Here is a 26355-nt window from a genome sequence, read left to right on the forward strand (position 1 = left end):
TCGGATTTACCTTTATTCATTGACTTTTACGGTCCTCTGCAAGTCAAACACATAGGAACTGTCTTGTGCGTCTAAAATAATAGTCCCCCCTGCAACTGCATGCTCTAAGACAATGTTCCGAGAATGACTGTCTCCTCAAAAATGACATTCTCCAGACAGCGTCATGTTTCAAACTGAAATTACATGCACATTTTAATAACGACAGTGATACAGCATACTATTTTCTGTTTTTCAAATGTGCAAACCTAAACATTTAAATGTTTTACTTTCAACTATTTTATTTGAAAGGTGGATTGGTATGACCTACAATACATATGCTATGAAAAATAACATTTAAAAATGTGATATTGCTACATCACTTGTTCGAGCAACGGTTTTGTTAATTCAATACAGCATAAAGCCATATAAAACAGTAGGCACACTTGATTTAGCTAAGCCCTGTGCAACCACAGGCTGGCAGTTTTCCCTTTTGAAAAAAAAAAAAACACAGTGCAGCAGTTGAGATTTATTTTTTAATATATATTTTTTACCTTTATTTAACTAGGCAAGTCAGTTAAGAACACATTCTTATTTACAATGATGGCCTAGGAACAGTGGGTTAACTGCCTGTTCAAGGGCAGAACGACAGATTTGTACCTTGTCAGCTCGGGGATTTGAACTTGCAACCTTCGGTTACTAGTCCAACACTAACCACTAGGCTACCCTGCCGCCCCCAGATTACCATTATTCATGACTCCAATTCCATTTTATTACATTGAGCCATTGGATGTCCCGTTCAGCCTTGTGAGGCAAATTCCCCAACGCTGTCTAAATGCTGCCTAAACGCAAATACGCCTCGCACGGAATAATGTTGAGCAAATATTTAGAACTTAACTTTCATATGAACGAGACAGAACTTGGAGGCTGTGCTTCAGTCAGTGAAACGTTGCTAAACTGCGTTCTGTAATCGTATCTTTCATATTTTATGGATTCTGTCTCGCTGTTACTGAAAGTTGAGTTCCAAATGCTTCCAAAACCGTATTGCAAGGAATATTAACATTTCTAAATGTTAAAACAGATAGTCGGGAATGTAGTTCACATGGAGCCAGCTGTACTCCATACCATCAGCTGAGAACCCAAGATGGGGACTGGATGTAAGCCCCTTTGTGTTCTCGAGAGCTGCAGTCGAGCTAAATCAAGTACGCCTACTAATAAACATAAAACACTAAGAACTGGATGCATAAAGAAACCTATTAGATTCAGAATAGATAATCATGACCAGTCAACAACACAGAACCAAACCGTATTGGATGTGAGATCTCTTCTTTAGCTTGGTGTGCGTTAATAGTTTTGATATTAGGCGTTTCTAAATTATCAGTTGGAGAGACAGATTCATTCTCCCAGTTTTCCTGTGTTCCTGTGTCTCCTGTTAAGCTGACGTTGATTGGCTGAGCGAAGGGGAAGGCATGGGCGTTGATTGGCTCTGGGGAGCCAGAGGTTCCGCTCTCATCCTGGTCTCTGGGTTGCTGGGAAACAAAGTGAGACTGGAAGAGAGCATGGATCTGGGAAAGGAAGGGACTTCCCTCCTCTGGCAGAGGCTCCAGATATCTCCCTAAAGATGCCATCATCTAAAGAGAGATACAGAGGGTGAGTCAGGAAGGAGAGAGTAGGTGAGACAGGGGTTGAGAGATAGAAGTGAGGCAGGTGTGGTGAGAGCAAGATGAGAAAAGACAGACAGCAGAAAGGAGGGGTTAGACAATAGAGAATGATAGGACTCTTTGTATTTTTCCCACTATGGCGACTGAGTTAGTAAACAAACTGAAAGGGTGCATACTGCCACCTAGTGTGCGGTTTGAAGACAACCGGTATAAAGACCAGGTTGGCAATTTAATGCCACCTGCATTTATGGAATGTTTGTTCACGAGTATAATTAATGGGCTGATCCCTCCCGATGAACCAGATAGAATTATGTGATCCTTCCTTAACCCATTTAAAGTCCCACTCAGTTAACTACTTCTAAAATGGTGAAAGTCCTCAATGGCACTACCTATGCTAAAACTGGCTTTTGCGCACTAGAGTCCCCTATCTCTATAGGTGAGACAGCGATATGAGCCAGGGAGGCAGTGTGATCTACCTTCTCTAGACAGGTCAGATGAGAGTCCCTGCGGAACAGCCTGTCCATCTGGACACTGCCGTGGGCATGCTTATATTTGCAGATGATCCACTCTGCCCTCCTCATCAGCTGGCCCCAGTCAGGCTGCTGCTGGGAACACTGGTAGTCAAACCTGTAGGGCAGCTCTGAGAAAGAAAGAAAGAAAGAAAGAAAGAGAGAGAGAGGATGAATATGCCAGGTTGACAATGGGTTGTAAAAGGGGTAATGTTAAGAGGTGTGTGTGTCGTACTCTGTGGTCCTGTAGGTCCTTGGTCCTCTCTGACCATCAGGCAGGTGGTCTGGGAACGTGGGGAGGGGTTAGCAGGGTCAAACGGACTCACGATCATCCCAATAAAGGGGGCTCCGCCTCGAGAGAAATAACTCTGAGCGAGAGAGAGGAGTGGCAGAGTCAAAACACACGTGCACACACACACACAGTCACATGCGCACTCACAGCTATATGTACCTGGAACTGGTCCTGTGTGTGTATATCCCGTAGAGAAGGGTTAGGGTGGAAGGTGGGGTGAGAGTGGTACCATCCCACTACAGCCGAGCCCAGGCTAGACAGCATCTCACAGGCCTGAGTCTGAGACAACGGGTCCATCTCACACTGCAGACCTGTACTCACACTGTTACAAGGCTCTGCTGCAAAGATCTAGGACAAAGACACACACGGATACAGAGAGACACACGCGGGATATACTAGTGTTATCAGTATTTCCTTTATCATCATCATCATCATCACCACCACAGTGGTGGCATCACCTTCAGGACTTTGTCCTCCTCGCTGTAAGCTCCTCCCAGTAGGCCGATAACCTCTCCCATCGACACATGAGCATGCTGGGTAAAAATACAAACAAAAAAAAAGACCTAAGCCTTGGTAAAGAACCCACACTGATATCTCGCTCTGTGTGTCCATGTGTAAACACAGTTGCTATATTAGATAAGATAGTACTCTATTACACAGTTCTTTATGAAGAGAGTACTTTATTAAATATATGTGTAGATGCATGTACTTACCATGTCCATGATGAGGAGAGCCTCAGCACACACTATCACCTGGAAGGGCTCTGGTCTGTCCTCTCCAAACACACAGCACGGAATCAACTGGAACGGATCCAACAACCTGATGATGGAGAGAGAGAGAGACTTAACACGGCATCTACAGTACACATTTATAAGGAACCACAGTATTTCGTAGTATACATCACCCTCACTCACCTTCTGTGCCTGGAGACTTTACAGGGTTTAGATTGCCGTCTCATCTCCTCTCTCCTCAGGGCTAGCTCCTCTGCACTCAGGTGCTCGTATGTCTGTCCCTCCAGGTCTTTAGCGTCACGCCAGTTCCCCCACACGTCCCTCACACGACGCTTCCTGGTTCGCTACGACACACAACCAATCAACAACCCATTAACAGCTTGTCATACACATCTCACATACACCTGATGAAGAGCCATCATGAACCTGACATAGAACTGTAATATAAATACAACAGTAGTGTATAAACCTAAGCCTGACAAATACCTAACATAGCTAAGTGTTGCCGTTTGGCCCAGCTAGAGTGATCTGATGGACAGTAGGGGGTCAGAGGTTAGAGGTCATGGGTTGTCTCACCATGCTCTGTAGTCTCTGTGCCAGTTGGTATTCCAGAGTGTCTCTGCTGTCTCTGGGTTTGGACCGATCCACCATCCTGGGACGGTTATACACCGCCTGGTCTGGATGGAGGGTGGAGACAGAACACAGGTCAGACAAAAAAAATGTAAGCAGAAAAATGTGCATAAGTAAGAGGAACAGAGAGAGAGACTGAGAAAAAGAAAGAGACAATGAATGACACACCAGAAAGTGAGTCCTAGTTACCACAGTTGAAGTTGATGGCTCCTATCAACTCCAGGTAGGTGTGTATTCTGCCAATACAGTTGACATCTCCACAGTTCTTCAGGCCAGGACGCACGGACGTCTTGTTCAAGTACTTGGGCTTGCTCTTCAACCTGAGACAAACACACACAAAAAGCATGTTGAAAATTAAACCTTGATGTCTCTGATTGGTGTGTGTGTGTGTGTGTACCATTGATCCAGGATGTAGTTCCTGATCCTCAGATATCTTCCTGGGGTTTTGGATGGTCGTCCCTCAAAGAATTCTGGGATAGCTTGTTTCTCCTCCTCTGTGATGGTTGCCGGGTCCAGCTCCACTTCCTGCTCGGGGTATTTAAGCTCCTCCTCTTCCTCTTCAGACTCCTCACCCTCCCCTGCCTCTGTCCACCTAGACCCCCCTGTATCCTCTCCAGACTCTACTGGGTCCCTCTGGGGCTCAGCAGTGCCCCCCTCACACTGTCCACTGGGGGCCTGCACTGCTAGGCAGGGGGAGGGGGTTGTGAGGGAGGATGGAGGGCTACAGTTAGGCTGCTCCTGATCAGTCTCTCCCAGGCTGGGGAGTGTCTGGTTGGATAGGTCCTGGTGGGTCTCTCCCTGGTTGTCCAGCTCCTCTGGGGCTCCAGGCTCACATGTCTCAGTATGAACTCCTGCCCGAAGTTCCTCTCCCTTCCCCTCAATCCTTCTGTTTTCTCCTATCACTCCAACCCCTCCTCCACTCCCTCCCTCATCGCTGAGGTCATCAGTGATGTCCACCTCTTCCTCCTCTTCGTCACCCAGTCTCTCTATCCGGACAACGTTGGTCAGAGCTGACAGATGGCTGGGGACAGACAGGCCAGAGGAGGAGAATGCTGAGCTTGTCTCTGGGACATGGCCTAACACCACCGGAGCTGTAGGAGGCGCCACAGCAGTAGTATTGCCCTCTGATTTAGCCTGCAGGCAGAGAGGAGGGAGAGACTGAAATGGTGAGAGGATGATGAGAGAGGACAGAGACTGGAGGATATCTCTAATATATCCTGGTTGGCTGAGCTGGGAGAGGTGTAGACTAGAGGACAGTGTTACCTTGTGTTTGAAGTACTGTCTGGCGTAGCTCTTAACCTGGAAAACGGTCCGGCTGCCTACCAGCTTGGAGATCTTAGTCCATCTACGGCCAAACTGAGCCTGCGGGTTCAGGGCATATAGAAAGTAGGGAGTCATTTAAGATCAATGAGACAGGAGAGGAAAGGAGAGGAAAGGAGAGGGTCATACCAGTCCTGTCTCAAACAGCACCTTCTCCTGCTGAGACCAGCGAGTGGCTGTCGAGGAGCCTGAAGCTGAGGACTTGGCTGGAGACCTGGGGACAACACGGCAGTCACAGTATCACGTCAGAGGGGAAAGAACACAATACGCCCGGAAGAGTTCACACACCAGGAAACCTGACTAACCTCTTCAATTTGGGTTTCGGGTTAGGTGGAGCGTTGGCCCACACACTCTCAGGCATCTCTTTACCTGTCAGATAATACCTAGAGAAGTGCTTAAGGAGTAGAACACATCATGTATCAAGACAGACAAACATTCCAATCTGACCCGGGGTGTGTCTACGGTCCATGAGAAGGATACTGCTCCTCCATCAACATGTTCTCGATCACTTCTCTGTTCTCTGCACTGATGGAGCGGTCCAGCTCCCACGGCTATTGGGGAGAGAAAGAGTCAACACACACACACACAGACCAATACACAGAGTACCCACTTAAATTCCATTGCATCATATTTCTTTGGTAGCAACACTTCTTACTAGGACACCAGTATTGGTCTTCCATGCTGACTGCATGTACTGGTTCTGGAGTAGCGCTGCTCTGTCACCGAAGTCCCTGAAATAGGAATTATAGTTATTAGCTATGTATGACTATGACAAATGTCATAACAAGGAGAACATAGAAAAGCAGGAACAGCTAAATGTTAGCTAGGGGATAGGTTCGTCTCTATTATATATGAACGGAGGATAAAAGTCAGAAAAGCAGGAATTCCTGATTAATCTGGAGAAAAATCCTCATCTGCTGCAGCAAAGACAGTGGAGTGGACGTTGGGTCATGAACGTTGGGTTTCGCGTGGACTGCGAGTCGATAATCACGTCATATGCAGGAACTCCCCTCGACCACGAAACAAACATTCTTTCCCATTGACCCCCATTGTAAGAGACAACTTCCTCGTAAATATTTTGCTGTTGTACTGAAATAACAAAACATGACAAAAGTCTATGTGTTGTTCAATGTACATGTAACGTTAACAAGGTCAAAAAAAATCCCGATCTATGGTTCACAATTCTCCCACGTAGGGAAATTGAGACTGCGAGATGAGCCCTGTGGTTAGAGTGGGAAATTGTGGGGACCCAAGTAGGGTACACATTTCCTCACATGTAAGACATATAAATAACAACTGCCTCTAAATTGTTTTATTTTTTTAATCCCTTTGAAAATGGTCTATGTGGCATCGAAAGGAGTCAAACATTTATTATAGTGTCAAAATGTACAAAAAAAAGTTCAGTAAGATAATTTGTCAGTCAGTCTCGTCTAAAACAGAGTTTGGAACCTCAGTGCGTCACAACGAGTAAATGAAGGTTGGTTTTGAATTCATCGTGCCCCCATGTGCCAAGATCCACGTGCAAATCTCCCCTCCGCTTCCCTTCATTAAGGGAGTTCTATTACGCTGGCCCGGGTTGAACCGGGCAATGGCACATGTTGTGAATGAGCCTAGTCAATATGACCTGATGACTCCTCCAGTCCCCAGACAGAACTCTGGTAACACGGAGACAAGAACAAGAAAATGCAGAAGGACAGGAAGAGGCCTCAACCACAAGCAGCAAGACCCAGTCAAAGGCAGAGAGGAAATGACGGCTGCGGGTAGACTGTATGCAGATGATCCTCTGCCGGAGGTTCGTATAATATGGCGAGACCCCCGCCAAACCTCGTCCCTGGGATGGAGTTGGTAGAGTTGCTTGATTGCACATGGGCCACGTGGGACACCGCGGATTGTCGTCAACTACAAAGGAACCAATGTGTTACCTAACTCTAGCTGTGTTCAAATACACACACTAACCATACTATTTCTGACTTAAATTGAGCATACAGTATGTCTATTGGTCATAGTGTGGATATAGTTAGTATGCCAAAAGTTCCCGGATATCGTACTACATTCGAAAAAAGACGAAGTATACAAGCAATGGACCCTCAGAGTCTACCTTCTATTGACCCTGTTGACTCATCAGTAGGAAAGATTTGTTTCTCTTTTGATCCATTCAACAACAGAGCGACACGATCCTTGTTTCAGCAGGATGTTGTATATCTTATGTCATGCCTTATTGGAATGGATTTATTGATAATATCTGTTGGAAAAAAGTTTGGATGTTGCCACACACATACCTACTTGTTAACAAAATTAAGGAAGTTTCCTTTAAAATTATTCAGAAATATTATCCTGCCAACCACTATATGAAGAAGTTTAAGGAAAACATCAACTCAAATTGCTCCTTTTGTAATGACCACCCAGAAACAGTGTTGCATCTTGTTTGGCATTGTATGCATGTAAGAAAACTGTGGCAAAACATCAGTAGGTTTATAATTGAACACATTTATGAAGATTTTACACTATTGTGGAGAGATGTACTGTTTGGATTCTTTACATACAATAGAAATAAGCTGAAACATTTTTATGTAATTAATTTCATTATTCTTTTGGCCAAATTTCATATACACAAATGTACATTTACAAACAGAAAACCACATTTTTCGTACCCTACAAAAATAAATTTAACTGTATTTTAAGACGGTTAAATGCTCTACTAACAAAAAAGCTGTTAGAATTGTGAGTATATGCATGTCCCTTAAAGTCCTTGTGTAATTGTAATGTGATATTGTACCCCCTAGCTCGATTGTCCATTGTTTGTCATCTATGTATGCTTGTGTTCCCTCATGTGCTTTATTTATTGGTTTGTTGTTAATAAAATAAAAATATCTAATTCTTTTAAAATACAAGCAATGGACACTATTTCCGTGCTTTTATAGGGCCCATAATCCAATTCTTCAGAAAATGGGCGTGGCATCACGTTTTCAGATTTGAAGAAAATGGTGGAAAATATGCAGCCGAAGTCCAACGCGAGTGGATACAAATTTAACCCAGTGTGCGCTCCGAGAGCGAAATGCTCTGAATTTTCAAACGCACTCTGGCACTCTAAATTGAATTTAAGAACACACCCGAAGTCATAAAATGTCTAGCTAGTAATTTGTTACGCTAACAAGCTAGCAAGCAGTTGCATAGCAACAGCATCAACTTCCGGTAGACAGACGAAGCACTAGTACTCTCAACTGAAGGGTTACCGTTTGTTAACAGTATACTAAAATGAACTAATAGTATTTAGTATATGCTCATTAAGTATGTAGTATACAGTATGTTAGTATGGGTATTCGAACACAGTTACTGGGGGAGCGCTCTTGTCAAATTAAAACAGTAATCTACACCACTTGGTCATGTTGTCAATAAGGCAGCTAGGTGAATCGTCTTTTCCATAAAATAAAATGTTAGAATTTTCAAACCAGCTTTCATTGGGAAGACAGACAAAGTGTTTTTATGAAAAGCAATTACTTTTTGAGCCGACTTAGCCGTTGGCCAGAGGGCACCTGGCTCACACCCGGGAGGCAGCCCAGTTCGAAAACGCTTGCACTCCCTTTTACCCGGTTTAAACTCCTCCCGCCGTGGTAATCTGGCCCAGATGAACAAACCCAGTCATTGAATGGCGCTCCATTGTTTCATGGCCTTCAATGCGTTTAAAGGTTCATGACCGTGTTAGACTGAAAAGCCCTATACGGATTGACCAACTATGGTTTGCATGCCCTGCCGAAGGACCCTTATCATGCGGAATAGGTGGTTGGAGTTTGTTGGTCCCCAGTGGTGGGGACTATACCGGTAGCTAGGTCATAGACTGCTGGTTATGTATACCTTGATAATACTTATCCCTAACTAGCCAGCTAATGTAAGCCTACCTCAATACAAATCTGATTTGGCTAGGAAACATTTCAAAAGGCAAATAGTTAGTTGGGGAAACCTTTTGTCATGATTGTGATGTCGCTAAATTGACTTTATATGCAGTATAACTTTAGCCAGCTAACAAAGATGGCAGGGACAATGTTATGAATTTCGCTAGTAACAGTGAAGTTAATGGCAACATTGCCATCTCACTAAAGTAAATTTGACATCATCATAATATGGTAAAGTTGTTTCCAAGTAATTATTTGCCTACTTTATCAATGTTATATTTCCATGCTACTAAATTAGTGCAATTTAGACTAAACAATCAGAATATCCTCTGGAGGTGCAACCCATATCTAGAGCACACATGTTTGATGTAGCTATGGTGGTAGTAGTTCATTCATGTCTGACTACAACAGTGCACTAACGAGCAGTAACAAACTCAAACCAACCCAGGGCCATAGCAAAACATGTCACAGTTGGTTGCATCGTGTAACGGCGCCACCGGCCTGAATCTAATCCAATCTGGCGCCAGTCAGTCTACATCTGTGAGGCATAGAATTATCTTCCAAACCAGATTACATTATTTCTCGAGCTATGTTTATCATTTCGGGATGATGACAATCGTTGAATGAATAGAACAGTCAGCCACATGTTGGCAAGTATCTGGCCAGCAACGTTCACCTGTCAGCGACAACAGCTTCCACAGGCTCATCATTTGTACAAATACAGAAGGTAACACACTTCATTACTTTGATACATTTGATAAACCAATTGTAAATGAAATTTATGTAAACTGACATTATTTGTTGCTTATTTTGTACTTCTTAGACGCATATAATGTCCAGGGCATACCTAGCCTGCTGGAACCAGCCTGATCGTTGTGCTCACGATTCCAGTTCACTTCATGTGCCAACTGAATCTCAGTTCATGTAGTAAGTAGTACGAGCAACACAAATGAGGAACAAATGATTCAATTGGCACATGCACATTCACGCCGAGTTGAGCAACACAACTGGTGGTTGTATTGGATAAGTTTTTATTAAAATAATTAATTTCAGCAACCTGCGGAAGGGCCGCAGTTGTACAGGACAAAGCGTTTTCGGAATTGACCATTTTTTACAAGAATCGACTGATGGTAACAATTTTGTTACTAGCAAATCCTGCGACCAGGAGTTGAGTGTTCCTCATCTAACTGCCTGTAGCTATTGAAGTCAACCTGCAGGTTAGTTTGTTGCGATTGACTAGAAAGGGCAAGGTTCTGAAAGATGGGTGTGTCTTTGTGGTGGCAAGGACACACCCCCAAGCCAACTCACATTTGGATTCTGTCATGGCCGCCAGCATTTCTTGAGGAGCAAGCCCAAAAATGAGGCCAAATCAGCAGGTGCAGTTCCCCTTTAATTTGTTTAGTATAACTCCACTACTACTTGTAGCTGTACAGTCTGTTTGTGTTGTTGGTCTTGACTAGCTTAATGTTTCAGGTTAATATCTAACTAGCACTCCCAGGGCTACTAACACAGTCATGAAAAGGGGAACGAGGTACATCAGAGTAGGGGTTCCTAATGGAAATATGCAAATAAATGCTAGAACGCGCCAATAGGATCTCACCATCTCGTGCTTGGCTCACTTCAACTGATTAATTTGTTTCAAATTGGAAACGACAGGCTCTGGTCAATCTTGGGGTAGTTTTAAAAAATCTTTGATATTACGTATTTTTTGTAAGAAGTGGGAACTCAGGAGCAGGCAATGTTGAAAAGTAATCTTTAGACATGTTTCTTAAACTGTAGGTATGCAATTGACTAAAACAAGCAGACAATTGTATTTGAATTGTTGTTGTTGCTGTGAACCAATGGTGTAAGTATGGGTTGTGCGTATGGAACATCTTTTATTTGATCTCAAAATACATGGGACGTACATAGCGTTTATTTTTGTTCAGTATAGCTCGAATAAGTCTTAACAACCCTGTTGTCGAAACCAGCTATAGCTAACGTTAGCTAGCTAAGTCTACCGTGCTAGCCACGCCTATTGAGTTTCCAATTGGTTATTTAATAGCTGATTCTTTGAATCGTCCAAATATCTAAACTGTATATTAATTCATTTTAGCCCATCAAACACAGAAACGCTCTTACCCTAAATCAGGATCACATTCGTCTCCTTCGATATCAACGACATCCAGCTCGTCCGCCATGTTGGCGAGCCAAATTTCAAACAAGGGGGCAAGAGCGTACTCACACAATACCGACATGATTCCTCGACAGCGACACTAAGTGGTGAGCGATGGTCACTTTTAAACAACGTTTTGCTTTCGTCATTACTACTGATAAATGAAAGATTGTATAACAAGTGCTGGATCTGTATAAAGTTTATTTCTCACCAACCTACCAACCATTTGAAGTCAAAGGAAACAACGTGACATGTTCAGAAAAGTAGAAGTAGGATTGTTTCATTTACATCTACAGAACATTCTGATAAATATCCCAGAATATGTTCTCCTCCTTGTTCCATCAGATTAGTAAAATAACACCATCCTAAACAGCTTGTCTGTAAGGTAAGAGTTCAGTCTGTTCTTCAAAATATAATATTGTCTTGTTCAGAAAGGAACAAAAGGTTGGAGCAGAACAGTGAAATTCTGTGGATTTTAAACACTTAATTTCACTTATTAAAATCACCCAATGTGATGCTTGTTTGAGCATCAGCTAAAATACTAATGACAGACCATGGTGGGCAGAGAGAGGCAGTGGCAATACAACCATTACAATGGGCGAGTTAATTTGGCATGACTCGGTGTAGGTGGACTAATGAAATGGTCTAAAATGCGTAAACTCTGCCCCTCCGGGGCACCATGCTATGCAAAACTAACTCGCCCAATGGTTTGAGTAGCTGTAAATGAGAGGGAGCTCATAATAGCACATTGCAAGACCCCTCAAACATCACAATTTTATGTTGTTATTCTTTCAATGTCAAAGAGTGGATACTGCATCACTGTAATATTTCATATTTCAAAGCAGGGATAGGTTGAAAGCTGGGCTCCCGAGTGGTGCAGCGGTCTAAGGCACTGCATCTCAGTGTAAGAGACTTCACTATAGTACCTGGTTTGAATCCAGGCTGTATCACATCCGGACATGATTGGGAGTCCCATAGGGTGGTACACAATTGGCCCAGCATTGTCTGGATTTGGCCGGAGTAGGCAGTCATTGGAAATAATAATGTTCTTAACTGACATGCCTAGAAAAATAAAGGTTCAATTAAAAAAAATATATATAGATATTTTTTTTAAAGCCAGTCCTATAGGTGAGATTGTGAGCAGTTCACTGTCCAGCCACAAGATGGAGGTGTGGTGTTACTCAACACAGCAGCACAGTGAGTATTTATAGGAACATTTCTGTAATATAGGGAGCATTTTAGAGAGCATTCAGACAACTTGTTTGGCTGCTCCAAAATCTTGGCACATATCAGTGTATCAACCACACGTGTGTACATTTGTAGCTCTGTCATGTACACTATTGGACAACCTACAAAATAAAGCCAAATAAGTCAATTAGTGGATCTCCCAACCACTCCCCACCTCATTCAGTCCCAAGCAACCCTTCTCCAAGAAACCTTCCATGCCCCAATGAGGTGCAGGGTGTGGTTGTTAGAAATAGAATGTGGTCACTAGAGAAAAAGAGAGGGGCAGAGCGGACTCCACATCTCATCAGTCTGTAGGACTGAAACCAGACTCTCCTGTCGGCACCAAGTCTGACATTAGACCATCAGGACATGAGTTATAGGTGGAAGTCAGGAGGAGGAGGGAGTGGAAGAGTACAGCAGTGATTTAGAGGGTTACGGAATAAACTATTCCCTTTCCCCTACTCTACTCACCAAGCAGTCAAAAGGCCAGCCACAGAAAGGAGGGCTGGCACTGGCAGGCAACAGATGTTTCTATGAAGAAATGTGTTCGTGTGTGGGTAAGAGATTGTGTGAGTATCTGAAAGAGTGAAAGTGTGTGTGTGCGTGCACATGCTGTCCACTCGAGCCACGGTTTGGAAGGCAAACGTTTTGGTAGTATGGCACAGACTACTAAATCAAAATCTCTACAGGTATATCAACAACCTACTCCAGTAAAAGGCTTGGCAACATGACTTACAGATCATATACTGGGAGACATTGAAAGATGTGACAGACAGGGCAGTCTCACCTCAGTGTCTGGAAGACAAAGTTGAGAGGTAACATTACCATATCAATGGGTAACACTTGTTCGTTATGCTCGCTTTTAAAAGCCAATGACTCTGAAGGTCTGGCTGGTGTCTCACCCTCCACTGATTTTTAGATAGACAAGAGCAGATACGAATACTGTCCCTCAGCAGCTAGACAGAGCAGATACGAATACTGTCCCTCGGCAGCTAGACAGAGCAGATACGAATACTGTCCCTCGGCAGCTAGACAGAGCAGATACGTATACTGTCCCTCGGCAGCTAGACAGAGCAGATACGAATACTGTCCCTCGGCAGCTAGACAGAGCAGATACGAATACTGTCCCTCGGCAGCTAGACAGAGCAGATACGAATACTGTCCCTCGGCAGCTAGACAGAGCAGATACGAATACTGTCCCTCGGCAGCTAGACAGAGCAGATACGAATAGTGTCCCCCGGCAGCTAGACAGAGCAGATACGAATACTGTCCCTCGGCAGCTAGACAGAGCAGATACGAATACTGTCCCTCGGCAGCTAGACAGAGCAGATACGAATACTGTCCCTCGGCAGCTAGACAGAGCAGATACGAATAGTGTCCCCCGGCAGCTAGACAGAGCAGATACGAATAATGTCCCCCGGCAGCTAGACAGAGCAGATACGAATAATGTCCCCCGGCAGCTAGACAGAGCAGATACGAATAATGTCCCCCGGCAGCTAGACAGAGCAGATACGAATACTGTCCCTCGGCAGCTAGACAGAGCAGATACGAATACTGTCCCTCGGCAGCTAGACAGAGCAGATACGAATAGTGTCCCCCGGCAGCTAGACAGAGCAGATACGAATAATGTCCCCCGGCAGCTAGACAGAGCAGATACGAATAATGTCCCCCGGCAGCTAGACAGAGCAGATACGAATAATGTCCCCCGGCAGCTAGACAGAGCAGATGAAGAGACTGGATGGGTAGGTCATTTGTGTCTAAGGATGTGTGATGAATGTGAGTGCATGTTGTACATAAAAACCAATGAGTTACAGTTGCATCTTCACCACCAGTCCCCACTCCCTATTGGCTGGCTGATCAAGACAGAGCTGCCGGTCCCTCCCCGACCCCTCCCAGTGGGCGGGTTGTTACGTGCGTGTGTGTCTCTTGTCGTCGAACAGCGAGCGGATGAGGTAGACCTGCACCCCTGTCACCAGCACCATCACCAGCATGTTGGTCATGGACCACATGTTGACCCGGTTGTAGTTGGACTCTTGTATGTTGCGGTCGCGGGCCTCGAAGGCTTTGAGCAGCGTCTGTATCTGAAGGCTCTTCCCCAGCCGGGCTTTAACACTGTTGATGGTGTCCTGGAGAGCAGAGGGAAAAAGAGGTTGGTAATGGTTTGGGTTATTCTGATAGTCATACAAGCATCTTGGAACTAGAATCCAAAAATACAGAGTAGGCCAGACTTCAGGGGCATAGAGATTATGTATGCTGACTGACAGTAATATTCCCTACTGGGGAGGTCCCTGGAGACAATGTAACAGGATGGGGGAAGGGGTGGGTGCATGTTAACAAACCCTCCATGTTGGCGAGTCCTCAAAGGACAAACACGACTTCCTCCACAGCTGTACTTTACACTTCCTGTCCCTGACCAACTGACGCCTGTGTCCTGATACACGGGGTGGGGTCTGGTATAAAGATAAATCCATTCTGCTTTCAGGTGATTGTGTGGTTATTGTTGTGACATTGATGCCTGTGGTGCTCGGTCTCTCTGACCTTGTGCCGTTGTATTGGCAGTGTGTGTGCTGTGTCAAAGTGACACCACCTGTGTGGTTGTGTGCTCTGTGCGCTGACATGTTGTAATGCCAGCAATCTCTACTTCAGAAAGGACAGACAAAACACCAATGTGAGACGGCAGGCCTCAGACGAGACGGCTTCTGCCTGCCTTGTCACACAAAATACACTAGGACCGGGACAATACCAGTATCAGCAAAAATGAAAACCCGAAGAAGACTAAACTCTTTGGTCCTTTAAAAACCTGCTGTATGTAAAATAGTGTGCTATAGCTTGGAAAATGAATAAATGTGACTCTGGATGACAACATGTTTGTTTCCAACATTAGGGCTGTTTTTCAAAATAAATTAAATCTGCTTGGTGCTTTGTTTCCTTGCCACGATTACCAACGTCCCGGCCCAACAATACACCACTCTACCATTACTAATCTAATTTACACAGGGATTCTTTTTTGATGATCCAGTATCACATTCAAAAAACTAAAGACGCGTGAATTCTGTGAAATGTTGTGTGAGAAATCACACCCCCTCGCATGACGTGCTACAGATGTCTGACACGTGTCCTGTTGCATATCAAAGCAATGCATGCTTACTAACCAGGTCTTCTAGGGGAGTGTCCGAAATGGCGCCCGATCCACTATATAGTGACCTACTGTTGATCAAGGCCCATAGGGTATATAGCCCATCGGTGCCTTGGTGTAGTATAAGTGCGGCCCCTCACCATGATGTCCTCCAGCTTCATGTCCAGCATGTCAGTCCCATGGATGTACTCCTTCCAGTCCTCTGGCTCCAACCCTTCCTGTTCCATGTTGTCCATGATCAGCTCGAAGAAAATTATCTTTTCCGATACTGCCGAGAACGAGTTGTCAAAACAAAACATGTAGTCTCCGTCCTCCGTCTCTACACTAAAGGAAACACACACCGGGAGAGTGTAAGAGAGAGAGCGTGTGTGTCCTCCATGTGAGTGTGTATTACACACTTGCGTGGTGGTGTTCGTGTCTCTTACGTGTGTACTCCGTCTGACTTGCGGTGGTCGCTGTACAGAACGTGTCCAGTAGGAGAGGACAGGCTGAAGTCAACGTCCAGACCTGCTCCGTCCAACACCTGAGGACACACAGATGAGACAAGTAAGATGGGTGAGAGGAGAGACATGTCAGAGAGCTGCTGCTGAAAGGTTTCAGAATAAGCAGATGGCTTCACAATGTGTGAAGTCCATACAAGACATGAGTAAAGAAACCAGTTCCTTCCTGGTGTCGGTTTCTCTACAGTTTCATCATTAGTTCAGGGAAATTCCACGGTAACAGAGTGATGTGGAGACTCAGATTTTTCACTTTTCAAAATGTCCAGCGTTAAACCTTATCTATCTATGCACAAGGACTAGTTATAACAATTTCCACTTAACGTTTTACAAAGACACATTTACTGGAACAGTGCAGGTGCAAAGTTTGGTAACAGAATGACGGAACAAACGGCACAAACAGTCATTCTGTTACCAAACTGCATCTGCAATGTTCTTAAAGTAAATATGTTTTTGTAGCATTTTCTGTGGAAATTGTTAAACTTCTTGATGCACCCATCCCGTTGGCGGGATCATTTTTTGTCCACCGCTGAATTGCAGAGCGCCAAATTCAAATTAAATTACTAAAAATATTTCATTTTCATGAAATCACAAGTGCAATATAGCAAAACACAGTTTATCTTATTGTTATTGTTAATCCACCTGGCGAGTCAGTTTTCAATAAAGCTTTTCGGTGAAAGCATACCAAGCATTTATGTAAGCAAAATATTACAAACAGCTAGCAGCCAAGTAGATTGGTCACGAAAGTCAGAAAAGCAATAAATTAAATCGCTCACCTTTGATCTTCGGATGTTTGCACTCACGAGACTCCCAGTTACACAAATGTTCATTTTGTTCCATAAAGATTATTTTTTATATCCAAAATACCTCCATTTGGTTGGCTCGTTATGTTCAGAAATCCACAGGCTCGAGCGGTCACGACATCGCAGATAAATAGAGCATGGCGTTTGTAATGCCAGGGTAGTGGGTTCGATTCCCGGGACCACCCATACGTAGAATGTATGCACACATGACTGTAAGTCGCTTTGGATAAAAGCGTCTGCTAAATGGCATATATTATTATTATTATTATTATAGTATCCGTAATGTTTGTAGAAACAGTTCAAACGTTTTTTATAAATCAACCCTCAGGTTGTTTTTACAATATATAATCGATAATATATCAACCGGGAATGTAGCTTTTTCAATAGTAGAGAGAGAGAAAAAATGGCCGTACCAAGCTGTTGCGCATACAAAACGCTGCTGGCACCCAGCCATACAATGACGTGATGTGATCTTTCTCGCTCATTTTTCAAAATAAAAGCCTGAAACTATGTCTAAAGACTGTTCACACCATGGGGAAGCCATAGGAAAAGGAATCTGGTTGATATCCCTTTAAATGGAGCGAAGGCAGGCTATGGAACATGGAGCTTTCAAAATAGAAGCCACTTCCTGGTTTGATTTTCCTCAGGTTTTTGCCTGCATTATCAGTTCTGTTATACTCATAGACAATATTTTGACAGTTTTGTAAACTTTGGTGTTTTCTATCCTAATTGGACATTTATATGCATATTCTAGATTCTGAGCCTGAGAAATAGGCAGTTTAATTTGGGTACATTTTTCATCCAAACATCAAAATACTGCCCCCTGCACTCAAGAGGTTTTAACTAGTCATTGTGCATAGAAATGTGTGGTTTGTTTAACTTTAATCAACATTTTTAAGTGACATATCAGTCTCAGCATCACTCTTACCATGGCAATGCCCTTCAGCATTTCCACATCTCTGTCTGCTCTGTTGTTTAGGGGCAAAGAATGTCAAGGTTTCCAAACTGAATTACAAAATGTCTAGTTATTAGTATTTCAAAAACACAGACATTCAACAGAGGCCATGAAGAACTTAGTTTGTGGAGCTGCTCAGTTCTAAGGACATTATTAACATTTTGTTTTCACTCCAAGGGCAGGGGTGGGGTTCCAGCATGCCACAGAGATAGCTTGTCTGTGGTGGTAGACACAACAATAGGGAACTTAGATGTCGGCTACAGTGATGGTATGACAATCCCTCAATGTCATTAATGTTAACATAACCTCTTATTTTCTTTGAAATAGGTCTTTACCAAAGTTCTATGTTGAGATATGTTACGTCGCACTCCACAGTGCCCTTTCCCACATGGACAAACACCCATGTGTCACAATGGCGCCGGAGGAGATGGCTGCCGCTTTACAGTCTCCTAATCAATTGTGCTATTGTGTGTGTTTTCTCGTTATTTATAACTTATTTTGTACATAATGTTAATGCCACCGTCTCTTATGACCGAAAAGAGCTTCTAGGTAATCGGACAGTGATTTACTAATCCTCGTACTGGAAGAAGATTTTATCATCTTTAATGAGTCAGATGCAAAGGATTTACTTCAGACAACTGACAAGGCCCACATCCCTGTCATTCGCAGGAGAAAGATGGAGATACCAGGGACGTAGGTTGGGGTGCCTTGTAAGGATCCAACGGCGAGTGGGTAATCTGCCTTTAACATCAGTCCTATTAGCCAACGTACAATCATTGGACAACAAAATAGACTAATTACGATCACATATCCTACCAACGGGACATTGAAAACTGTAATATCGTATGTTTCAAGTCGTGGCTGAACAACGATATGAATAACATATAACATAACATACCTCCTCCGGTATATTTGTAAACAACAGCTGGTGCAAGAAATCTAATAGTGAGGAAATCTCTAGGTTTTGCTCGCCTGAGGTAGAGTGTCTCATGATAAACTCTCTTGGTAGATAGTGTGGTCTACAGCTTATCTATATTCTTTGTAGCTGTCTATTTACCCCAAACCGATGCTGGGACTAAAACCTCACTCAATGAGCTGTATTCCGCCATAAGCACACAGGAAAAAGCTCATCCAGAGACAGCGCTCCTAGGGACCGGGGACTTTAATGCAGGGAAACGTATTTGTTTTACCTAATTTCTAACAGCATGTTAAATGTGCAACCAGAGGAAAAATAACTCTGGACCACCTATACTCCACACACAGGGATGCATACAAAGCTCTCCCTCGCCCCCCCCCCATTAGGCAAATCTGACCATAATTATATCCTCCTGAATCCTGCTTACAAGCAAAAACAAAAGCAGGAAGAACCAGTGACTCGGTCAATGCAATGCAAAAGTGGTCAGATGACAAAGATGCTAAGCTACAGGACTGTTTTGCTAGCACAGACTGGAAAATGTTCCACGATTCTTTTGATGGCATGAGGAGTACACCACATCGGTTACTGGCTTCATCTAAGTGCATCGATGACGTCATCCCCACAGTGACTGTATGTACATACCCAAACCAGAAGCCATGGATTACAGGCAACATCCGAACTGAGCAAAATGGTAGAGCTTCCATTTCCAAGGAGCGGGACTCTAACCCAGAAGCTTATAAGAAATCCCACTACGCCCTCCGACAAACCATCAAAAAGCTAAAGTGTCAATACAGGACTAAGATTGAATCATGCTACACTGGCTCCGACGCTCATCAGATGTGGCAGGGCTTGCAAGCTATTACAGACTACAGAAGGGAAGCACAGCCGCGAGCTGCCCAGTGACACGAGCCTACTAGATGAGCTAAATTACTTCTATGCTCGATTCAAGCCAAGCAACACTGAAGCATGCATGAGAGCATCAGTTGTTCCGGACGACTGTGTGATCACGCTCTCCGTAGCCGATGTGAGTAAGACCTTTAAACAGGTCAAAATTCACAAGGCCGCAGGACCAGACGGATTACCAGGATGTGTACTCTGAGCTTGTGCTGACCAACCAGCAAGTGTCTTCACTGGCATTTTCAATCTCTTCCTGTCCGAGTCTGTAATACCAACACGTTTCAAGCAGACCACCATAGCCCCTGAGCCCAAGAACACTAAGGTAACCTGCCTAAATGACTCACACCTGTAGCCATGAAGTGCTTTGAAAGGCTGGTCATGGATCACATAAACACCATTATCCCAGAAACCCTAGACCCACTTCAATTGCATACCTCCAACAGATCCACAGATGATGCAATCTCTATTGCATTCCACACTACCCTTTCCCACCTGGACAAAAGGAATACCTATGTGAGAATGCTATTCGTTAACTACAGCTCAGCGTTCAACACCACAGTGCCCACAAAGCTCATCACTCAGCTAAGGACCCTGGGACTAAACACCTCCCTCTGCAACTGGATCCTGGACTTCCTGACGGGCCGCCCCCAGGTGGTAAGGGTAGGTAACAACACATCCGCCACACTGATCAACACGGGGGCCCCTCAGGGGTACGTGCTTAGTCCTCTCCTGTACTCCCTGTTCACCCATAACTGAGTGGCCACGCACGACTCAAACACCATCATTACGTTTGCTGATGACAACAGTGGTGGGCCTGAGTGGTAGTGCCAAGTCTAGGTCTAAAAGGCTCGTTAACCACTTAAGACTGCTGAACAATTAATCAAATGGCCACCCGGACTATTTGCATTGCCCGCCCTTGTTTTACACTCCTGCTACTCCCTATTTATTATCTATGCATAGTCACTTTACCCCTACCTATATGAACAAATTACCTCAACTAACCTGTACCCCCACACATTGACTCTGTACTGGTACCCCCTGTATATAGCCTCATTGTTATTTTGTGATACTTTTACATTTTTATTTATTTTTTACTTTAGTTTATTTAGTAAACATTTTCTTAACCAACAATGAAAATAATTAAGGGGTTGTAAAGTAAGCATTTCACAGTAATACACCTGTTATATTCAGCGCATGTGACATAACATTTGAATTTATTTGATGTCATTCAGGGCCACTACTTAATTTGAAAACATTGTAAACACATCAGCAGAGCACCATTAAGGCAACGAAAGAGGAGTTACAGGGACCAATAATGTAATATCATTATTCTTCGAAAAGAGCATTAGGCCTATAGCTAAATCTGGTAAAATGATTCCCAGAAGATAGCGACCCTACCGTTATGCTTGTTGTTTACACTGAGTTGCATTGAGGTCGGAATGCAATCATGGTTACGTTAAGACACCTGGAGCCGGGATATGGGTCAGAAAACATACATCAATGCAGCGATTGGATATGCCACTTTCCTCAATTGTATCTATGGCCACACTTATACAACAAGTTTGAAATACTGCTAGTTTTCCTGGAAAACTGACCTTTTTGTCCTCATGCTAACTAGCAGTAGCCACCGTAGCCATTTTGGAATGGCTGCATCAGCTGTGCAATTCCATAATGGCTACTGTGGCTCAGGAAGTTTTAAATATTTGGCATGGGCCCTCACAGCCACAAAGATATACAGGTGCACCATTGAGAACATCTTAACTTGGTGCATACCACTTGGTATGGCAAGTGCTTGGCATTCGACCGCAAGGAGCTACAGAGGGTAGTGCATATGGCCAGGTACATCACTGGGACCTAGCTCCTTGCCAACTAGGACCTCTATACCAGGCGGTGCTAGAGAAAGGCCCTAAAAATTGTCAAAGACTCCAGCCACCCAAGTCAGATCGTTCTCTCTACTAACGCATGGCACCGATGCACCAAGTCTGGAACTATCAGGACCCTAAACAGCATCTACCCCAAGCCATGAAACTGATAAATAACTTTTTGATTCAGCACATATTCTGCTGCTGCTACTGTTTATCTGCCAGTTTTATTCCTAGTTATATGGACATAGAGGTCAACCGATTATGATTATTGGAGGACCAAAAAAGCAGATACCGATTAATCTGACATTTTTTTTTACAATTTGTAATAATGACAATTACAACAATACTGAATGAACACTTATTTTAACTTAATATAATACATCAATAAAAATAATTTAGCTTCAAATAAATAATGAACATGTTCCATTTGGTTTAAATAATGCAAAAAAAGTGTTGGAGAAAGTAATATGTGCAATATGTGCCATGTAAAAATGTGTGCCATGTAAAATATGTGCCATGTAAAAAAGCTAACGTTTAAGTTCCTTGCTCAGAACATGAGAACATATGAAAGTTGGTGGTTCCTTTTAACATGAGACTTCAGTATTCCAAGGTAAGAGGTTTTAGGTTGTAGTTAATATAGTATTTACAGGACTATTTCTCTCTATACCATTTGTATTTCATATACTTTTGACTATTGGATGTTCTTGTAGGCACTATAGTATTGCCAGTGTAACAGTATAGCTTCCGTCCCTCTCCGCGCCCCTACCTGGGCTCGAACCAGGAACACACCGACAACAGCCACACCAGAAGCATCGTTACCCATCGCTCCACAAAAGCCGCGGCCCTTGCAGCGCAAGGGGAATAACTACTCCAAAACTAAAAGCGAGTGACATTTGAAATGGTATAAGCGCACACCCAGCTAACTAGCCAGCCATTTCACATTGGTTACACCAGCCATCAGGCTGATAGGCTTGAAGTCATTAACAGCGCTGTGCTTGCAAAGAGCTGCTGGCAAAATGCACAAAAGTGCTGTTTGAATGAATGATCAATGAATGATGAATGTTTGAATGTTCTATCAAATCAGACTTAATTATAACATAACACACAGAAATACGAGCCTTTGGTCATTAATATGGTCAAATCCAGAAACTAATCATTTCGAAAACAAAACGTTTATTTCAGTGAAATACGGAACCGTTCGGTATTTTATCTAACGGGTGGCATCCCTAAGTCTAAATATTCTTGTTACATTGCACAACCTTCAATGTTATGTCCCAATTACGTAAAATTCTGGCAAATTAGTTCGCAATGAGCCAGGCAGCCCAAACAGCTGCGTGCAATGAACGCGAGAGAAATGACACAATTTCACCTGGTTAATATTGCCTGCTAAACTGGATTAGTAGTTATAACTAGTGATTATGATTGATTTTTTTACAAGATAAGTTTAATGCTAGCTAGCAATTTACCTTGGCTTCTACTGCATTCACGTAACAGGCAGGCTCCTCGTGGAGTGCCTCGTGGTTGCAAGATTGGATCCCCTGAGCTGACAAGGTGAAAATCTGTCATTCTGCCCCTGAACCACGCAGTTAACCCACTGTTCCTAGGCCGTCATTGAAAATAAGAATGTGTTCTTAACTGACTTGCCTAGTTAAATAAAAGTATATTAAAAAATAATCATAATTGGAAATCGGCGCCCAAAAATACAGACTTCCGATTGTTATGAAAACTTGAAATCGGCTATTCCGATTAATTGGTCGACCTCTAGTACATATGTACCCCGTACATAAAACCAAGGAGTGTGTATAATTTGTGGAACGTTCCAACAGGAATCTGTTCCAAAAACTTCATAAAGTACTTGGTTGCCAACAAACAATGCATACAAAGTAGCAATTCACCTAACTAGCTGGGGAATAGGCATCAACTCACCACGTAGCTTATTCTTAATGTTTGTCCAAAGGTTACCAGAGTGAGGACAGACATTTTTCAGAATTAACTTTGTTTGTGAAAAACTTAATGAAATAGCCCAATCCCTACCCGGTACCTTATTCTGCCGCTATACAACTTTGTATGCAATGTTTGTTGGCAACCTGGTTATTTACGAAGCTTTTGGAACAGATTCCTGTTGGAAAGTTGCACAAATTATACCCGCCCATTGTTGGGAAGGACCCGTAAGTAACGTAAACTCACCCCATTCCGTACAAATGTGCACAACCGCAACATTCAAATGAGGCTACAAAGAAAACTAATGGGACTGTAGCGAATGTGTTGACATCAAAATCAGGGGTGTGAACTAGGTTTCTATTCAAGCGTTGATCGACATGGTAATGGCTCTATAGTATTGGAGAATTTTTTTTTTTTTTTTAAACTGAACCTCCGTTACATCTTGACGTGTCATGTCGTAAAGTACAGCACGCATAAAGCAATTATTTCTGTGTTACAATCTTTCTCCACCAGGTGTAGCACTTCTATCATCCTTTAACCTGTTGCGACTCTAGGGGCATTTTCATTTTTGGAAAAAAAAAACGTTCCCGTTTTAAACGGGATATTTTGTCAGGACAAGATGCTAGAATATGCATATAATTGACAGATTTGGATAGAAAACACTAACGTTTCCAAAGCTGTAAAGATATTGTCTGCGGGTATAACAGAACTGATGTTGCAGGCGAAAAGCCTGAGAAAAATCCAATCCGGAAGTGCCCCATATTTTGAAAGCGCTGCGTGCCAATGAGTCCCCATTGAGCTGTGAATGTGCTATGAACCAGCTTACACTTTCTACGTATTCCCCAAAGGTGTCTACAGCATTGTGACGTAGTTTTACGCATTGATGTTGAAGAATACCCGTAGGGGGCTACATTGCGCAAGTGGTCACATGATGTTCCCGGAGAAAATCTCGCATAAAGTACAGAGGTAGCCATTATTCCAATCGCTTCTACTGAGAAACCAATTGTCCCGGTGGATATATTATCGAATAGATATTTGAAAAACACCTTAAGGATTGATTCTAAACAATGTTTGCCATGTTTCTGTCGAAATTATGGAGCTAATTTGGAATATTTTTCGGCGTTGTCGTGACCTCAATTTCCGGTCGATTTCTCAGCCAAACGTGAAGAACAAATGGAGCTATTTCACCTACAAAAATAATATTTTGGGAAAAAATTAACTTTGGCTATCTACCTGGGAGTCTCGTGAGTGAAAACATCCGAAGTTCATCAAAGGTAACCGATTTCATTTGCTAGCAAGGCATAATGCTATGCTAGGCTATCGATAAACGTAAACAAATGCTTGTCTAGCTTTGGCTGTAAAGCATATTTTGAAAATATGAGATGACAGGGTGATTAACGAAAGGCTAAGCTGTGTTCCAATATTTCACTTGTGATTTTCATGAATAGGAATATTTTCTAGGAAGATTTGTCCGTTGCGTTATGCTAATTCATGTCAGATGATGACAACGGTCCCGTTCACGGGATGGGGTGTCACTAGAGGTTAAAAACAAGAAATGGACAGTGACGGGGGTAAGGGGGGATACCTAGTCATTTTTTTCATCATTGCATGCGATCATCATTCTCAAAGCCGCTGTTTAAGATCACTTTAGCACCGCCCTAAAAAGCTGATTCAAATTCGACAAAAACCTTCAAATAGGTATGTAATCACATTATATAAACTCTTTAGTGTTTTATTTACATTTTAGATGCTAAGGTGATAAGTTGGACAGATCGAGTGAAAAAAAAGACATTTTCCCACACAACATCTCTTCTTCTCACTATCACGCATTAGTTTCGCTTCCCCACCCACCCGCCATTTTTAAAAAGAGCAGACAGGCTCATTGCCTGCTTGAATTTTCAGAAACGGGCAGCGTTTAGGTCATGTAATTGATTCTTTTGAAAAGGGGAGGAATTGTGCTTTACAATGGTATTGACATTACAGTTGATCTGGAAGTATTACGTTTTTGGGGCGCTAAAATAAGGGCAATTGTACGGACCAAGGCGATGTTCGAGTTTACGTTAAGCATTTCACTTCTAGTCTTCACCTGTATACGAAGCATGTGACGATTACAATTTGATATTATTAGTAGACCGTCTACAAAGCTGCCCTCGCGAGTTCTAGCAAATGTATCTGCTCATGTACACATTTTTGGTTCACACTTTCAACCAATAATAACCCCTCGAACCTGATATTCTATCTCCAGCGATGCGTCCTTCTTCATGGTCTGGAAGAAGCACTCCTTTCGTCCGGAAGGGAGTGTAAATGTGAAGTCGCTGTCCATGCTCTGGGAGAACGCGGCCACCATGAACATCTCAGATACCAGCACCGAGAACAGGCACAATAACCCCCGGACCACGTCCATGGTCTCCTGCTGCCTTCACCACACACGGAACAAGCGGGAAATAACTATAGATGTTGACTCCGTAAAGAGACGAGTGCTAGCTAATGCTCGTCAACTTCTCCTCACATCTATTCTGTTGGACAGCTCACCGTACGAGATAGCAATCGCAATGTGAGGACCTTGCCTTAAGAATGGACATACATTTCTCTCAAATAGTTGGAATGTAATTGTATCTGATACAATGTAATGTATTTAATGGTGCTAAAATATATTTGGAACACATTCTAGTGTATTATGGGCCATTTTAACAACAACAAATAAGTTCATTACAGGCAGTTCTCAGAAGGGCGCTTTTCTCAGTTGCATGTTGGGTAATGTAGTGTGTGCGTGTTTAAGAACAACTCATGGCATCCAGAGATGAAGAGGAGAAGCGAGAGGGATAACTGGGCACAAAATATGTTCTCCAGCAGGGGACGTTTTTTTTGTTTTCTCTCACCACGCGAGGAGTTTTTAACTGCACTGCTAATCTTATGCCTACCCTTAAATTAAGATAAAAGAGCAAATGCTTGTT

The 26355-nt window shown here is 43.2% G+C and overlaps 3 protein-coding genes across 5 annotated transcripts in view; all 3 read right to left on the reverse strand.

The window, feature by feature from the left end:
- Nucleotides 1-310, reverse strand: part of oma1 (OMA1 zinc metallopeptidase) — a 44764-nt gene extending 44454 nt beyond the window's left edge. Inside the window, exon 1 of one of the 2 annotated variants that reach the window (XM_052480359.1) lies at nucleotides 11-310. Coding sequence is in view for 1 of the 2 variants with exons in the window: in XM_052480358.1 (XP_052336318.1) it covers nucleotides 11-20 (10 nt within the window). In the remaining variant the exon portion in view is untranslated. The remainder of the gene's footprint in view (nucleotides 1-10) is intronic. The other variant, XM_052480358.1, reaches the window with a different exon arrangement.
- A 311-nt stretch (nucleotides 311-621) lies between these two features.
- On the reverse strand, nucleotides 622-11250 carry mysm1 (Myb-like, SWIRM and MPN domains 1). 2 transcript variants are annotated; one of them, XM_035737277.1, is made up of 16 exons: nucleotides 11131-11250; nucleotides 5775-5850; nucleotides 5600-5670; nucleotides 5425-5502; nucleotides 5249-5333; nucleotides 5063-5161; nucleotides 4197-4933; nucleotides 3989-4119; nucleotides 3746-3846; nucleotides 3353-3513; nucleotides 3152-3257; nucleotides 2897-2971; nucleotides 2598-2786; nucleotides 2382-2514; nucleotides 2114-2277; nucleotides 622-1607 (listed from the first exon to the last, which is right to left on the reverse strand). In XM_035737277.1, the coding sequence occupies exons 1-16, from the start codon at nucleotides 11244-11246 to the stop codon at nucleotides 1239-1241; spliced, it is 2691 nt and encodes an 896-aa protein (XP_035593170.1). In that variant the 5' UTR covers nucleotides 11247-11250; the 3' UTR covers nucleotides 622-1238. The 2 variants fall into 2 exon arrangements, with proteins under 2 accessions (XP_035593170.1, XP_035593171.1); XM_035737278.1 differs by lacking the exon at nucleotides 11131-11250 and adding an exon at nucleotides 10318-10336.
- A 98-nt stretch (nucleotides 11251-11348) lies between these two features.
- tmed5 (transmembrane p24 trafficking protein 5) lies at nucleotides 11349-26100 on the reverse strand. The gene is made up of 4 exons (XM_035737279.2): nucleotides 25629-26100; nucleotides 15953-16050; nucleotides 15668-15851; nucleotides 11349-14517 (listed from the first exon to the last, which is right to left on the reverse strand). The coding sequence occupies exons 1-4, from the start codon at nucleotides 25803-25805 to the stop codon at nucleotides 14299-14301; spliced, it is 678 nt and encodes a 225-aa protein (XP_035593172.1). The 5' UTR covers nucleotides 25806-26100; the 3' UTR covers nucleotides 11349-14298.
- Between the last annotated feature and the right edge of the window lie 255 nt (nucleotides 26101-26355).

Source organism: Oncorhynchus keta, chromosome 26, assembly GCF_023373465.1.
Source record: "Oncorhynchus keta strain PuntledgeMale-10-30-2019 chromosome 26, Oket_V2, whole genome shotgun sequence".
NCBI lineage: Eukaryota > Metazoa > Chordata > Actinopteri > Salmoniformes > Salmonidae > Oncorhynchus > Oncorhynchus keta.